General features: G+C 35.0%; 1 protein-coding gene across 12 annotated transcripts in view; it reads right to left on the reverse strand.

Moving 5' to 3' along the window:
- Positions 1-18203, reverse strand: part of LOC129805485 (partitioning defective 3 homolog B) — a 58645-nt gene that overhangs the window by 12662 nt on the left and 27780 nt on the right. For 3 of the 12 annotated variants that reach the window (XM_055853430.1, XM_055853432.1, XM_055853431.1), the window contains exons 1-4: positions 12840-13408; positions 6808-9224; positions 2959-3224; positions 2637-2891 (exon numbers count right to left, since the gene is read on the reverse strand). In XM_055853430.1, the coding sequence (XP_055709405.1) occupies positions 2637-2891; positions 2959-3224; positions 6808-9224; positions 12840-12995 (3094 nt within the window). In that variant the 5' untranslated portion in view covers positions 12996-13408. Of the gene's footprint in view, positions 1-2636; positions 2892-2958; positions 3225-6807; positions 9225-12839; positions 13409-18203 lie in introns of those variants that run through there. The other 9 variants (XM_055853429.1, XM_055853425.1, XM_055853428.1 and 6 more) reach the window with 7 other exon arrangements.

Consider the following 18203-nt stretch of genomic DNA (forward strand, 5'->3'; position numbering starts at 1 on the left):
ACGTGATGGAGCAAAACCAAGGTCAGATTCTTGATCAGGGGATTTGACTCTATCAAACGTACCATGTGAGACCTCCGTTAGCAAAAAAAGTTATGAATTTGTTGCGTAGTGTAATCCTAACAAAATCTCATGTCCTCCGATCGGCCCCAAACTTTGCCAGAATGTGTTTGGCCACTTCCTGATCACGAATATATGGATGGCTAAAAACCGTTCCCGTCTGTCCGGTCCGTCCGGCCGGCCGCTCTTTGGAGCTTAATAGCTCCTAAAGTAAGAAAGATATCGACTTGCGGTTTTCGGCAAAGGTTATATATCGTGTGAAAATTGCAACTTGGTGCATTGACCCCCCACCCCCCACCCCTCCTTCCGCCATTTTAAACACCCACAAAATTTGTTTTCTTAATAGCCCCTATGGCATCGATCGGGCTCAAATTTTAGTATGTTATAGCTGGGCCTTAGAGCTTTCTATCAATATCAAACTTAAGGTCCCCCGACCTCCCTGACCCGAGCTATAAGGCTCCAAAAAAAATTCTTAAAATGGCCATAACTCCGGTTCTAATTGTCAACATTTAAAAAGTGAAGGCGTTTTGAAAAGCTCTCGTGAAATGCCACTTCCCCTTCTAACATCACAAGTTCATAAAACTACCAATAGGGGCGCTATTTTTAAAAAGAAGATTTTTCAGTTTTCACAGTTAAATAACTCAAAAATTCCTCTGTGCATCGGGCTGAAATTTTGGTATGTTGTAGCCGCTGATTATACCTATCAAACAAAAAAATAATTAAGTCAATTCATAACCCCTGACCCGAGCTATAAGGGGTCAAAGTTCAAATATTGACCGGCCTCTATCTCCGGTTCTAATTAGCATTTTGAGCTAAATTTTGAGTTTTTGGTTTCATCTCGATGAGCACTTTCAGATCGAAGTTCAAAAAGTCACCACAGGTGGCGCTGCGATAGCGTCAAAATTCAAATTCATTTTTCTCAAAAAATCCTTTGTGCGATTTAATCAAATTTTAGAGTGTTGTAGTCCAGTCTAGGACGCTTGGAAAAGTGACGTAAGTGCACTGTGGTTATAATAGAACCGGAGATATGAGGGTCAAAGTTCACGAAATTCAAAAAATCATATCTCCGGTTCTATTTGACCGACTTTGATGAGTGAGGGCTCAAATAAAAGATCTCACAAAATGCTACAACTTTCTAGAACATTTGAACTTTGTAGGACCAATACCAGGGGCACTACAGTCGAAAAACCAATTTCAATATCACATAACCACAATTACCTCGACTGTCGCTGAACCGATTTTGATGATTACTTCGACATAATTGTAGAGGACATTTGTGTCTACATTTCGTCCATACATCATTTTCCGATCAGTCTACGCTATCTCACCGATTTTTCCGTTTAAGTGTGAAAAAATTGACTTTTCCCATAATAACGCTTTGAAACCACTCAGATGCCAATTTGACTGCTTCTACAAGTCTCACAAAATACAATAATTCTTTGATATAGTTGAAGTTCATCAAATGAACACTTGAGGCGCTCTGGTCGAAAAAACGAGTTCAGTAACAAACAAACTCGATTATCTCGGCTTCTGAGTAATGAATGAGATCAAGTTCTTCGGCAAAATTATAGAGAACATTGTGGTCTACATTTCAGCCATATATCACTTTTCTGTCATTCCATCAAAATCTTTGATATTTTGGTTTAAATAAAAAAAATTTGTATAATTTCACGAATTTGATTCAAGATAATTGAATGGCGTCATCCAACTTCAGCTCTAAATCGAATTTGCATGCATTCCGAGTTAGCTCACGTTAAGAATCTCACCTACATAAGCCGGTTAGGATTATCTGTCTCTTTTTATGGTACTCATTCAAATACCAACGAAGATTATTAACTCTTGCAAAGAATCTATCGCTAAAAATTCTCTACAAAGTTATTAGCGAAAATTTCTATATTAAGTTTAGAAACCATATCTCACGATACAGTCTTTATTCTCTTTTATAACAATTTACATTCGCCTTTCCAAACTTAAAAGTTCATCAAATATTTTTGCATATTAATGCTTGATTGATTAACTCCGTTATAATTTGACTGTGAAATTGATATGTCTCCTTTTCTTTAAAGAAACATTTTTTTCCTATTTCTACCAACTCCGACAAACGTGCACCAAGAATTTCTCTCGACATAAAAGTCACAATAGACATCAACAAAATTGACTATTATACGCTACAAAACAGTTATGTGATCAGAGATTTTAATCTCATTTCTAAAAGCAATTAAAAAGGTGTAATTAAATGAATTGAAAACATTACACAGTTCAACCCTCCTAAAGTGATCTACTTTTTGCATAGCATGAAATAGGAGGGTATCACTGTCATTGAGATTATAATTTATGCTGAGACGCCTGAGACACTAAAACTATTACTTCTGAGATTAACATCAAATCAATGTTGCGAACTATATCAAAAGGTCTTTTTTCTGAAACCATTCTCTTTGAAGAAAATTAAAAAAAAAGAGAACTTGGTGATGCATAAAAAGAATTTAAATAAGAACAATGCTGAGAGTTTTCTGTGATTTTTGATATTTACTGTGGCCATGGAGGGAAAAAAACTGGGGAATTGTTATTGATTGTCTTACCTGGAGGACTCTCGACAGCTGCTCTGAGAATTTCATCTCTGCCACGTCCACGTGGCGTCCGAAGAGCCACTGGACCTCGCGGTTCATCTGCCATCTGGATTTCATGGACCATCGTCTGAAGCGATTCAAGACTCGATGATTTCTTCAATCCCAGAGACGGTCCAAGATCCGTCACGCGATCCATTGCTTCAGCTGCATGCATATTGGAATTACTTCCCTTCTTCTTCATCTTACTCAGGGACTCAACCGATCCACCTACATCAGAAAAATAATCTGTGATTTTCTCCAAAAAAAAACAACAAACAATTTCCTTCAGTCTTACTTGCAGCCATTGCAGCTTTTCTCTCCCTCTCACGATCTTCCCTAAGTTTCTTATTTCTCTGATATGTTCCCGTTTCTCTGGCATCCAGAGCTGCATGATGCTTCTCAGAGATCGATCTCCGTCCAATGGCATCTCGACTAAAAGCCTCACCAGTTGGTGGTTCAAGAGATAATTGACTGGAATATGTGACATCACCCGACGTAAGAGTTGCATTTGAATCTGCCGATGCCATCGACTGATATTGCGGACGATTTGGGACAGTCCTACTTTTCCCCCGCACGAAAAAGAGAAAACAACAATTTTTCAGAACAATTTCCACTTGGTAATCACCTGTTGATTTCCCAACAGAACCACCAAACATTTTTTTTTATAAAGCATTGACTTTTATCGTGTTGAAATGCAACCTTCTTCGTTCCACTATGTTGTTGTTAACATTGCACAATGTTCTTATTGTAAAAATGAACGAATTATGAGCAAATTTAAAATTACTCAGAGTCTCGTGTGCTGCAAAATAATACCTCGCCTCAGGTCTCAAATCATTGTTAATTCTCTTTGGAAATTTATAATAGAATATTATTTTGCGTAAACACTATCAACGAGACTTGTGAACTGAGACTAAGAGAGTAGGTATGCCGAACAAATGTGTTATGAGGAAGAAAGACATGGCCAATTTCTAACAGGTCAGTCAATAATTTCTGGCGCCTTTATGAATAACGATGGAGACATACTGCAACAATTTTACATTTCTACACTGAGAGAAATCCGAAAAAGTTAAAATAACATCCCGGAAATGTTAATTTTACCCTGCAGTATTGATGAGAAAACGGTGTAAATATAACCCTTTTTAGGTGTATTAGGGGTTAAAGTTACCCTTTTTCATGTTAATTTTACCCTTAAAAAGGTGTAAAATTAACATTAAAAAATGTTGATATATTTTTACACCTGAAAAGTGGTAAACTTATGAGGAAACAAAGTTAATCGCATCCTGTTTTTTTCCTCAGTGTAATTAAAATTTGCTTTTGTACCCTTAAGCCCCGAATAGACTCAGGCTAATCTTCGAGCATATTTTAGACTGTAAAATTTGGCAGTAAAGATTTATCCCAAACTTTCACACAATGACAGCTTAGGAATTAAATATTGTGACGAATTTGCCTCTTAAATGGCTAGGGATAGTGAATTATTCACGACAGACCCCCATTTTGGAGTAACAATTGCAGAATATTGGCTTAAGTATCAGTTTTACACTTAAGCCCTATACTTCGGGAGAGCCACACGTATGTGTTTAAGTGACAAGGAAGTCAATCTGTGTGGGGAAGTTAGAGGAGAGCCCTTTTATAACCCAGGCAATCTTTGCCTGTCGTACAAATCACGTACGTAATTCAGGTGTGTCACTTTGCGACTTTGTGGGATGCCGAGAAGCAAAAATTCTTCACTCCTTAAGATTCTAAGAACTTCGGAGATGTCCCAATGCATCTCCAAAGAGAGAATGTTCTACATGGCAGTGGTACTGTCGGAGTTTATGAGATCTATTACTGAAGTCATCTTTGGGACTTTCCATCGATCACCTTAACAAAGTCGGGTGTAACATTAACATTTTGACATCCCCATGTGTTGTGAGAGCTTAAAATATATATATCAATATTTCCTCTGTTTATTTATAGACTACATTTAAGTTTACAAGAATGCATATCGATCGCTCAGAATAAGAAACGAATAACTCACAGTAGGCAAATTTTACAGGAATGAGATTTGAAGCTGATATTTTACATGCAGAGTATATGATTTTTTAGATTTAATATATTGTTACGATTCTGTGAATGTTGGGCGTCAGCAAAATGGCTATTTTGGACCATTCTTTAGATATAATTTGAAAACTTCTTAAATACAAGAAAAATACACGAGTGTAAAATGCTTCTATTGGAAACAAATTAGATTAGATTAGATTAGATTAGATTTCAGTTTATTTCCTGCCTTTTGGATCCAACGATCCTTTCTTAAGACTATATGTATGATTTTTACATTGAGTTGCGACCGCCCATAATACAGAATTCTAGCTTACAAAGTATTCCCTGATTAATTTTTTAAATTCCTTAACATGGATTTCATTTCCCATAGTTTTTAGTTTTTGTGGTAATTTATTATAGTTTGTGATGGAAATATATTTTATAGAGTTTAAACCATATTTAGTGGTTTTAACTTTTGGGTTAAATTAATCCAAATGGAGACAAGGGAAAGTTTCTAATTGGAGACAAACAGTGTAATTGAAACCGCGACGAAAGGCTTCCAAAACCTTGTTGAGTTGCTCTTGAGTGCAGGATTTGTTCTTATTCCTGGTCTTTTCTCCTTTCCCATCTAAAACAATAAGAAAATCTCTCCAAAAAAATCATATTTCCGGGGTTTCCTATTGAAGCATTTGCAGACACTACAGAAAAACCCTTTTTGTTCACGAAATTGGTAATTATTTCATTTGCAAACTTCACGTACCATTAACAATAAAGATTAGCACTTAATTTAACTAAAATTAGCCAGAAATATGACATAAATGAGGAGCTCAGAGCAAAAAAAACGCTATTGTAATAGGAAAATGCATACCACTTAGAGTTTTTTTGCTCTGAGCGCTTCAAATGTTGAACGAAACGAATAAACAACAGTCACCTCAATGTATTTTTCATTGGAAAACATGGTCGATCGATGAAAAATTCTATGGTGAAAAGGTACACTTTTAATTTTTCTGAGAAATTAACAAATTAAAATTTGTGAATATGAATGGATTTTCGCTTTATTTGGAGCAAAATTAACTAAATAATGAAACTGAGGTATAGAAAATATATAAATATAATAATTTAGTTCTGTATTTATCGTGAAAACAATGACGTTTCCATTTGGAGCAGGTTTTGAATTAGCTTAATTTACCCTATCTGTAGTTTTTCGATTTCAGGATTTATTATTTTTTTTGAATCTCTTTAATATAATTTAAGTCGGCTTTTTAAAATCAATATGAGTCCACCGCCAACTTAGCATTGGTGACTAGCCTTCAAAGCCAAACAGCGGAAATGCTAAATGAGTGTACTTTACCATTTCGTGAAAACACAATTAAAAGTGTCACGGATTGATCAAGTTGCAGCCGGTGCAACTGCTCTTCATAAAGTATTTTATTTATTTTTACTTTTATTTTAACCAAGGGCCTATCGACATTTCATTTTTTCATACGTTTTTGCATAGAGGCACTGAAGACTTTTGGCAAGTTTTTTCCTAAAGAGAATTGACTTATAAGTCTGATATATTTCAAAATCGTGCATAAAAAGCTATCTAAAAATACATATTTCATAATATTCGCCGAAATATTACAAGAACTACGAGGAAATTTGTTTAAGTCGCGGTGCAATATCTGCAAAATTTTTACAAGGAAAACTGAAAAATAGCTTCACTTTTTATTCTTTCTGTTTTAACATTCAGAGCCTCATTCAATTTTTTTCTGGTGTATGAATAAAAAAATCGTCTTCTTGGGCACTGTATACCCAAATATTTCTAACCAAGCTGAGTCCGAGATCAATTTATGAGTTTGCATTAAATAATGATAATAATGATGACACAATTTAATCCTTCCCGCAAAAATCAGAAATATACGAGAACGAAAAAAATGCGCAAGAAATTGTCGACCAACCCAATAAAAATGGGAAAAGTTTCTGTAAAACGATCAAAGTGAGCTTGTTGTTGAAATTTCTCGCGGTTAAAATTACTGACACACCACGTTAAATAAATCAAAATTACCCAGAAATTATGCCTTTCCTTTCAAAGTGAACAAATAAAAAAATAAAAGAAAAGAAAAATAAAGCGATATAGACTCACGGTGATGTTGGTTCAGAATCCTCCTCAATGAGAATGGAGTTATTCCTGTAATTGATGTTATTGTTATTGACAGCCAGTGGACTCCAATCTTTGGTAGCCATGTAGTAACTCTCATTGCGAAGGCCTGCTGCAGCGTAGGGCGAAGAAGTCATTGGTTGCTTCATCTCAACACCTCCTGTTAGCCTCTCAATCACAGGATTATTCCACATTTCCATGCCACTATCGTCCTTTTGGTTGTTCTGTGGCTCACAGTTCAAGTAGATGACAGTTGCATTGGCTTTATCAGCAGCAGCTGTAGCTTCCAGAAGATCTCCCATACTGCTCGGTCGAGAGATTTTTCTGGCGACTGACAGGGTGATGACTCCTGGGAATTTTCCCCCAGTATGCAGCATTGCTCGCCTGAGAGTTTCCATTGCATCTGCATTACTCTGTCCCAGGAGAGATACCCCATTGACACTGAGAAGTTGATCATTCATCTTGAGGCGTCCATCTCGCGATGCTGCTCCCCCATGCAAAACACTCTTGACAAATATTCCCAGATCACCGTCAGTCTGTCGATTTAGTGCACTATTCCCACTAGATCCTGTCTTGCCCTTCACACTAACACCCAATCCTGCCCTTTCTGTATCATGTACAGGAATATGGAGTGTGATAATCTCTCTGTTTTTCCACGAAAATGTCCCACCAGAACTCTCTGCTGAGGATGAATTTGTACTACTATTTGCCCCTAGGGAATTCTTTCCCTCAGACTGTCCCAGACTCTTAACTGATGGCGATTTTTGGGGCTTCTGGGGCAGAATTGGTGGTGGTGGCTTTGGTGGTGTCCCTTCATTATTGTTCTCCTTATCAATCTCATATTTCACCTCACGCTCATCAATCTCCTCAAGATCATTTTGCCTTGACACAACAATCTTTACTGTTGCTCCCAGTTGAGTAGCTCGCAAGATACCCACAACTTCCGATTGAGTCTTTCCCGTCATGGCAATCCCATCAACTTCCAGCAATCGATCTCCCGGCTTTAACTTTCCACTTTCAATGGCTGCTCCACGTGGAAGGATATTTTTGATGTAGATGGGACAATGACCTCCAGTGGGATTGTCTCTTGTTGTCACACTAAATCCCAATCCATGACCACCCTTTTTCAATGCAATCTCTATCCTCCTTCCGAGTTTTCTAGTATTAGCCGCCTGAAGGCTATTTGTCACTGGAGCTCCGGCAATCTTCCTATTTGGCGACACTGTGGCCACTTTGGCCGGAATTCTACCATCTCCATCGCAAACATCCTTCATCTCCCCCTTCCTGGCCACACCTCTATTAACCGTAGATACCCGGAATCGCAATTCCGAAGATGATAGACTCTTTTTCAAGTAACTCTGAAGACTCGCTTCAGACATTCCCGCCAACTTCATCCCATTTATCTCAAGTATTCGATCTCCCTTCTGCAATCTTCCACGCTCTGCCCGACTTCCCGGCTCCACTGACTGCACCAACAGGCCCCCATTTAGCAAATCTGGAATTGCTGTCAATCCCAATGGTCCTCCACCTTGCTCATTGATAACCAATAGCATTTCTGTATCTCTCTTATCGCGCATGGATTCGTACGCTTGTCCCAGTGGCTCTTTCCGTTTCAGATCTCTCGGCAGGGATTTGGAATTGAATGATGCTCCATTTGGTGATTGGCCCACATTTGCCGCTACCTTCTCAGCCGCCTCCATCCATCGATATCCCGGTGCACCTTCACCCAAAAACTGCATTGAAAGTCGACCGGAGCGCGAAAATGACGTTCCCGGACTCGTATTGACTTCCACTGTATCATTCTGAGCACCAGGCCATTGAGCTGCTGCCGGTGGAGCTAAATAATTGACTGAATTATTCACGACATTTGCTAGAATCCGTTCAGCTGGAGAATCTGTGTCTCTTCGACAAACCGGTGCTGCTGACCATCTTTTCATCGACTCTTGCTGCTGCTTCTCGTGCGTTGGACACTTACACAGTGGACTCCGTTGATTGCACTCTTGAACAATTGTCTGGGGAATTGAAGGGTCACTACTTCGACGCACTTGCAATCCCAGTCCCAGTGGACTCACATTATCTGTTACTTCAATGTGAGATCGACTTCCGTTGGACTGTAAATCATCGCCATATTTCACTAAGTCATTTGCAGGCACCGCCTCCTCAGGGTACACCCTCTTGAGATTCCCATTGTTGACACCACGAAAGATGTCAGGACTACCTGTACCCACTGAACTTCCACTAGCTCCATCGCCACCACCTTGAGGCACATTTGGTTCGGGGCAATCGTCAAAGCTAGCGAGAATTTGTTCCCTATCATCTGCCACATCGCTGACGCAGTCATCCGGATCAAGGATTCCGGACTGTGATTGAAGATGATGCACCACAACCCATGAATGTGGATCCTGCGGAATAGAATTTACATATTCAACTTATGAAGAACCTAAACAATACGGAATAATACTTAATAAACAATACGGAAATTACTCTGAAGAATAATTAGTAAATCATTTACATTGCTTTTTGTTCAGTTTTTGCAAATAAAAAAGTAGTTTGTAGTTTCTGTAAAGAATTCAGACTAAATGTCTTCTATTGAATCAAAGTGATGGACATTATAAGTTTGTTCTTAAATTTAATTTAAATTACCAAACAAATCGATGTGAGATACAACAATTGCATTGTGCATCGTCTGATATAATTACTGGATGAACCTGGGGCAAAAAGTAACAAACCAAAAATTTCAAAATTGGAATTGAATATCTCTGAAGATAAAAGAGAGCGAAGCTTCCAATTTTTGCCGTAGAAAGCCTTCATGAACCTACTAATTTATGTCCCATGTAAATAATAATCAAATTTGTAGTCTGCTTTGTAAAATATTTTACTCAGAAGAGTCATATCAATTTTAACCAAATTCCTTTCTAAAATTTTGTGCATTGGTGAGTAAATTCTAAATATTTCGGATCTACTGAACCGAAATCCGTTTCAGAACTTTATGAAGTTTTCGTTGCAGAAATTCTTTTATAAAATATCCAAAGATGGTAGAGTAGCAAAAATCAGTACTAAGAATACTAAGTCACATTTACTTAGCCCACTTGTCTTCACTTCGCTTTCTCTGCCTTTCTATTAAATATTTAATTTTTAAATCGAACTTCAAGAAATCTCATTTAATGATTGATCCACCGGTACAATTTTTATAAATTGTCTTGAGTTTCTCAATTTTTTTCTTTTGAATTTTCAGTTAAATAGAGTTTTTGACTTCTAATGATCTTTTAAAAAACTTTAAAAAAAATTATATATACTATAGGGGAAGTGTGGTACATTTGAATTGGGGCACTTTTAAAAGAGGGTAATGCCTTTTTAAATAGAACCAAACTTCACCATGATAATAATTTGACTTTACAAACCAATTGTGAAGATAAATTACATTATAATAAGGCTCAGTTACACTTAAAAATAGGACGAAAACCCCTATTTCAAAGATTCCCCACTTCCCTCTAACTAAATGTATTTGACCCGAAGGCTTCAAACGATTTTTTTCCTATTGGGCTTTACAGAGGTGAACATACCAGTATAATTTCATGGCCAATTTTGTTAAATATCAGATTGCTCAGTAAAAAGAATTGATATTCAAACTGATCAGAAAAAAAGAATCATGGCAAATAATAAAAATAAACTAAGTGATCATAGTGGTTCTGACAGCCCTTTTAATTAAACAATATAAAATAAAATGTATACAATAAATAATTCAAAATGATCAGTAATACGCCTAATGCCTAACGCACAATAATTTTTGTTTAGTAAACAGGTTTTTGACATTTCACTGAGAGTGTGTGAGATCTAGATCTAGTCATCTCGCTCATTCTCATGGAAAATTCTGAAAACATGTTTACAAACAAAAGTTATTGTGCGCTAGTCACAACGCACAATATTTCTTGTTTTGTAAACATGTTTTTGACATTTCAGTGAGAGTGAATTAAATCTAGATCTAGTTATCTCGCTCACTCTCATAGGTAATTTTGAAAACATGTTTATAAACAAAAATTATTGTGCGTTGCGTAATATCCAGCACACAATGAGTTTTGTTTTGTAAACATATTTTTGACTTTTCAGTAAGAGGGAAAGAGATACAAATCTAGTCATCTCACTCACTCTCATAAGCAGTTTCGAAAACATGTTTACAAATCTAAAGTTATTTTGTGTTGAGCATAATGTCCAGCACACAAAAACATTTGTTTTGTAAACATGTTTTTAAGATTTCAATGAGAGTAAATGAAGCCTAGATCTAGTTATCTCGCTCACTCTCATAGGAATTTTTGTAAACATCTTAACAAACAAAAGTTATTGTGCGTTGGGCATAATGCACAATAGCTTTTGTTTGGCAAACATATTTTTGCTATTTGAGTGAGAGTGAATGAAATCGACATCTAGTCGTCTCGTTCACTCTTATGGACAGATTTGAAAACATGTTTACATGCGTAAGAAATTAAAAAAAAAATAGTTCCGTATAGTAAAAAAAAAAACAAATAAGCCATCACGCCCAGCACGCTTCCTTTTTTAATATCCTTGGAAAAAGAAAAATGAAGAAGTCATGAGTCATCTTGGCACTTTCGATTTGATTTAAAGGAATTGATTCGTCTAGCACATCTTTTAGTTCTCTAAAATTTCATGAAATCAAAATCCAAATAGTTTTATATTTTAAACGTTTTGAATATAGTCTATCCGATTCATTCGCATTCAATTTCCAATTTAACTAAATTGAATTTGTTGTGATGTTTAAATGAAGAAGAAGACGGCGGTTGAGTGAGAAAGACATAATGCAAAACGTTTGTGAAGAGGATGCTAAAAAATTTGATTAATCTAAAAAATGTGTCGGAAGCATACATTTCTTTAAATCAAATCGAAAATTACAAGACAGTTCATATATTTTGCATTTTCCCTTTGCCAAGGATATTCCATTACTTTTGAGCATTTACAATTTAATGATTTCCATTCTATTTATATGCTGATCCATTTCATTATTGTCGTCATCATTATAATTTTCAACCGTTTTTCCCTATTAACGTCGCGGGCCTATGACATTCAAACTAGCAGCCCACGCATTTCGAACCTCCACCACTTCAGGAAGATGTTCAAGTTCGATCCTAAGGCGTTCCAAGGCAAGATTCTGAATTTAATTCAGCCACCTTGTTCTATAGGTCTGCCTCGAGGTCGACGCCTTTCCCACAATGGCTTGCATAGCTTTTCTGGGCAATCTTTCTCAAATTTCATCTTCACTGATAAATTTTATCAAAATACTACTGCATATGCTGCTACTGACTTTTAGTAAAATTATAAACTATAAATTTATTCTTAATCAGAATGTGGCTATTATAACTGTTTCCCATATTATGTTTAAAAGAAATTTATTAGGCAATACTCCAACACACATAAGAATATTATGCACAATAGATTCAACTAATTCAACGCATTTCAATCATTAAAATTTCATGAGAAAGCCTTAGGCCCTGCAAAACCTACGGATAGATCCAATTTCGGAGTGTTTGGGCTGTCTGACTAATTTTTCACTTCTTGGAGACCACACCTCATACACCAATGTTATCTCTCTCAGTGTTGTATTATTCACAAAATTCATGGCATTCTTTCCGTACCCTACCCTCATTCTCTCCTGTACCCTCCCACACTTTAAATACATATAATACCTCCTGTGATAAGAACAAAAGGAAAAAGACTATTGACATACTATAAATGTTGCTCTCTTCTATATTTTTCTGCACAAACACCACACATCTCATAATAAAATTGTGATTGTGCCACAATAAAAAAATTTCCTATATTGAATGTCCCATTGAGATTTTATTGCGTACAATTCACCTTTTTGAAGAGCACAAATGACTGAGTGAGTTTAATTAAAGATTTTCATACTTATACTTATATATTATATTTAAAATAGAAATTGCTTTAATTCATTTTGCTCATTTGATAAGATACTTTGCTATCTCTATATTAACGGGTTTCCTCACCTCAACAATGATTTTTCTTGGTATGGTCAAAGAATAGGACTTTTTCAGGTGATTCAAATCCTTATGCTTCTGCTGGACGCGATATGTATGGCGCCAGCCAAAGATTCCTGACAATTTGTTAGCCAATGCTGGGCACTTGGGTGGTAAGTCAAACATTTTATGAGTCTTTGTCGCAATAAGCAACACACACTTTCGTGTAAAATTTCACAAGAATTTGCGATATTCTACTAATTATCCCATGATTGAATTTCTTCTTTTGCACTTTTTTTTTGTTCAAATAAATATTTTTACTTCACTTAATTTTTTTTTGCTGTTACGCACTTCTTTTTTCCCACTACCATTCACAGAAATTTTGCAGGAAATGGCATCATAATGCTCTAGATTTTACAATTGTTCGATTCATGTTATTTTTTATTCACTCATTCAACTGTATGGGTTACAATAAAATTTAAATATTTCACAGTAATAAAAGAGACCACAGAAGTTGTTTAAATTAAATTTTTCAGAAAGTTCTTTTTCCAAATACACACACTCACACACGAAGAGAGTTAAGTGCCAACGTGTGACTTTTTGAATTTATAAAAAATACTATAACAAATAGTAGAGAAAAATAAAATATAAACACGAAAGAAACTACGTGTGAGATTTTTTTCTTCTTCTCTCTCTCTCTCTCTCTATTCTCCATGACTATTAAATTTAATTAGAATGAGTTGAGTTAGAGAGAGATTGAGGGAGAATATCATGTTGCAACAACACATAATACCATTAAAAACACTGAGAAAATTCATTTTATTTATGTTTTTTCTTCTCTTTTCGCCTTCCTTTGTAATTGTAATGAGGGAATTTTCAATTGAAGAGGAAATTTCTTCACATATATCTACCAACTTCTTCAAGTTATTCTCTCTTGTCTTGTCTATTTTTTTCGTGACATACAAAATTTATTAATTTTCATGAAAAAAAATTATTTCATCTCAAAAAGTGCATATAATAATTAAATAATCACTATACAATTGAAATTGTTCTTTTTATTATGAAAAATTCCAATTTGAATTACTTTCTTGCAGCATTCTTTGAAGTTGCTTGCTCCCTAATCGAAAAATTATGCTCCCATTTCGTTATCGTGATGTTTCAAAACAAAGGCCCAATTAATCACTGGGATCTCGAACACCACACTGTCAAAATGAATAGCAAAATTATACGGAAAGATGTCGATTAAATAATAAATTGAAGAATACTGTACGTGTAAGAAAAAGCATAGGATCTTTTTTCTATTTTAAAGCAAACACTGTAATTTTATCCTCAACTTGCTTTTTGATTTAAGTTAGAATACTATAATATAAAAATCTAAATATAATAAAATTATTAGTATTCATCTAATAATGTTGCTTTTAATATTAAATTTTCTAAAAAGAGCAACAAAAAGGTGGAGCTAGTAATTTTTCACCATTTTAAACATTTATGACATTATAAATTTCAACATTTCAGATTAAAATAAAATTTTGATCAGGGATGCTTTGAAGCAGTGCGTCTCAAATCTCCCTAAAAAAAAGGGGTGTCAAAGCATCTCATGCTTCGCGAATTGCTCGTACAGGTTTTTTACCCACTAAAAACCGATTTAATCCGTTTCATAAATTAGTCGAAAAATCGCCCAAAATAATTTAAGTGGTTTTAATATTTTATTTTAGGTTTTGATTTTAGGATAAAAATTAGTTATCGATTCAGACTTGTCATAAATTTCCAGGCCACTCCAAGGAGCCCGAATATAATATTGATAACATTCGATTTTTAACCCTTTAAGGACGAAAAGGTCAAAAATTGGGGGTCAGAAAAAATCACTTTTTCAGACTTCTTAGAGCGAATCGTAACTTTAGAAGACTGTAGGAAAAATTTTAGTTTTGGGTCACCGGTGACCCAATAGTTCTTAAAGGGTCCTCAGACCTTGAAACCCTGTTATTAGGAATAAGTCAACGATATTTTCGAATATGAACGAAATGCCCACCTAGATAATCTCTAAAACATATCCAAAAATAAAAAAAAATCACACGACGCGTTTTCGACCGATCTTAAAAAAAAACATGGTTTTGGTGCTGTAGAGCACCAAAATAGGGGAGCTGTGGAGGGAAAAGAGGAACATGTTAGCGATCCTTTAAAATCCGCCAAACAATCTAATAATTATATATTATATTTCAGTATACTTTCCACCAACCGTTTTATAACAAATTCAATAAGACATGAGATGTGGTAAGTCTTTAGAACGGAGTATAATATACTCATTTCATAGTTATATCTATTATACCGATTTATAGTGGTCTTAAAATGATGATACATGATGGGGAAAGGGGTTATTATGCTGCTATTCCAATGAAAAAGACAAATATTTCTGCTGAATATTATTTTTAGTACTTTACTGTTCGCAAGTTCTCCTGCATTATCGACTTTTCTCTGTGTTGGTTCCTGTCTCGACTGTTTTCCCTCAGCCCTCTCCATGGTTTAAAACCACCAAACAGTCGTGACATAAACCAACAGAAAGAAAAATCGATTATGTAGAGGCACTTAATAACAGTAAAGTATTAAAAAAAAACATGTTCATTTTTCAGGAGAATAGCACCGTAATACTAGTTTCGAAAGTGAGGAATTCCTAAGCAAAAAGTATCGGCTCTCGGCTTAACCTGTAGGTCTGTCAGCAAACTCATTAGGTCAAAAAAAGACTCAGGCTGATCCTCGAGAATATTTAACCTGTAAAATTTGGCGGTAAAGGATTAGATGAAAGAACTTTATGCAATGGATCTGTAATAGATCTTCTTCTTCTTCTTATATTTTATGTTTAGGTTGTCGAACTCATTTTGAGCCATATAGCCAACCTCTAATCGATGATCCGAAGGTCTCAGTGTATGACAATTTAACACAAATCTTTACTTCCCAATTTTACAGGTTTAATATTCTCGACGATCAGCCTGAATCTATTGGGGCCCTTAGACTGAGCCTTTTAGGCACTTAACCAATAAATCACATTTTAATCTTTCATTTATATGAAAGAAATCAATAATCCATTTAAATCCATTTAAAAATGTGTTTGCACTGACTTCTCCCCAACGCAACGGGTTAAGCACCCTGTTGATATCTAAATTGACATCATAGCGTTCGGCTCCGGTTACTCCTAAGAGCGTTCTTAGTTAGCCTGTGAGTTATACCTTCGGGAGGGGTATCGTAGAGAATTAGTATTGAGAGATATTTGATGTTGGATCGTTGTAAGGAATAAAATGTTAGGAGGACCGCTGAGGGTTCTGGAGAAACCTTTGGCAGCTTTCGAGGATACACCCTTACAGATCCCCTGAATGGAATTAATAAAAGCACAAAGTGTGAATAAAATCTGGCTTTAGTTGATAAATTTACGAAATTTTAATTATTATTCGAAAATAAAACTTCAAATTGGAATTTTTTTAAACTATTTCTTTTCTAATTCAAAAAAGGCAACATATTGCAGTTTTTATTAAACTTTAGACAAAACTAATGTTTAAAATTGTTAAATTAAAATGAGATTTATAATTCAAATTTCGTATAAACTAACAATACTAAGCTTTACTGTCACCTTATAAAAATTTCGTAATATTTTTTGATCCTTTTTATTCGAAAAGCGTATCACATTTAACAAAAACATCATTGAATGATTGAATTATTTGTAGAATAACCACAACAAATAGCAAACTATTAATGCATTGTAAGTTTTGAAAAAATGAATGAGAAACAGTTTTTTTTTAATAATCTCGTCTAATAAGACATTCTTTTGTATTTCCTAATCCAATATACAAGTTTATTTCTTGATCATTTATATAAATGTTCCACACCCAGTGTGTGCCATTTAAAATTCATTCAAATTAATGAGGTGCAAACCAAATGAAGGAGCTTCTTCGCCATAAAAACCTATCCGTAATTGGCAAGGTGATTATTTACACTAAATGGAAAGAAATTTTTAATTTTTTTTTCAGCCTTTCACATTACTGAAATATCTACACGTTATTCAAACGGAGAATTCTAACGAGAATGATTCCATAGAGAGATAATAAACTATGAGTGGAAGTGGTCAGATATCTAACAATTTGTGTGTTTAGGTATTTACTGTTGAGTATTATTTGCAAAAATTTAAGGAATGGCAATTGCAACACTTCAACCTCATAAATTTTTCTTTGGTTTTTCTTTAATTTTTTTTTTTTTTTGGGAACACAATTCAGTCAAAGAAACACAATTGACCTCAATCATATTTTTAACATGGAATTGCCCTCGTTAAATAGGGAAATATTTCTCTTGGAATTTGAGACTAAGAACTAGTGTGAAAATTGGTAAAATGTCCATCACTTTAAATTCACACTATATAGTTAATTGCCTTAGTTTCCGAAATACAAAAATTGAGCAGTTTCACTTGTAAATGAAGCACTTGATAAATTTCATATATATTTCATCGCACTTTTTTCTCTTATTTCTTTTTCCTATAAACTCTCTAGAGGAAAAAGACAAATTGGTAAGTGAAAACAAAACGCACTCTCAAAAATAATCACATTTTACTATAATTTTTGAACAATTTCTTTTTTTTTCCACAACAAAAAACCAATGCTATTTTTTCACATAGCGAATTGTCAGAGTCCAGAAAATACGGCAAACAACACAACCGACAATCAGGTGATTCACTATACAACTGAAGTGAAACGTTACCTGGGCCGCCTTGCCATAATACAATTCAATTCCACCACCATGAAATAGCCAGACCCACCAGCTTAAATCCACATACTAACTGAACAATCTTATGTGTATACATAAATATACAAAAAAAAAAACCTATGATGACGTTTGTTACGTGGCCACCGGCAGTCAGTATAAGACTGCAATTTCCAACAGAATTCAAACCTCTACAAACAACTTGAAATAATAAATTAATTCACAATGGTTTCATTAGTAATGCAACAAATGAACATTTTTATTATAATTAATCTTTTGGGTCCATTTCTCTGGTGGGTCTTAAGAGAAAATTTAATTTTTTACTCCAATGCATATGAAAAGACACGAAAACCAATAAAAATCTTCTCAACAAAATGAACATGCCATTCAACACTGGTGCAAGAATCCACCTTTTCTTTTTTTTTTTGGAGGAAAGGTAGGGTAAGTTGCATAAATTGGAACAATTTCCAGAGGCTCGAACTTTGATACAAGATTAAAGACATTATAAATACATTTTTCCCTGATGACATACATAAATTTGCTCCTTGATTCTTCTAGAATATTACCGTTTCATGGAAATTCTTGAAAAACAGTTTGAAAAGTTCTTAAATACAAAAAAATACGTGAGTGCAAAACAATATAATTTGGACAGGG

The sequence above is a fragment of the Phlebotomus papatasi genome, chromosome 3, assembly GCF_024763615.1.
Source record: "Phlebotomus papatasi isolate M1 chromosome 3, Ppap_2.1, whole genome shotgun sequence".
NCBI classification, from domain to species: Eukaryota; Metazoa; Arthropoda; class Insecta; order Diptera; family Psychodidae; genus Phlebotomus; species Phlebotomus papatasi.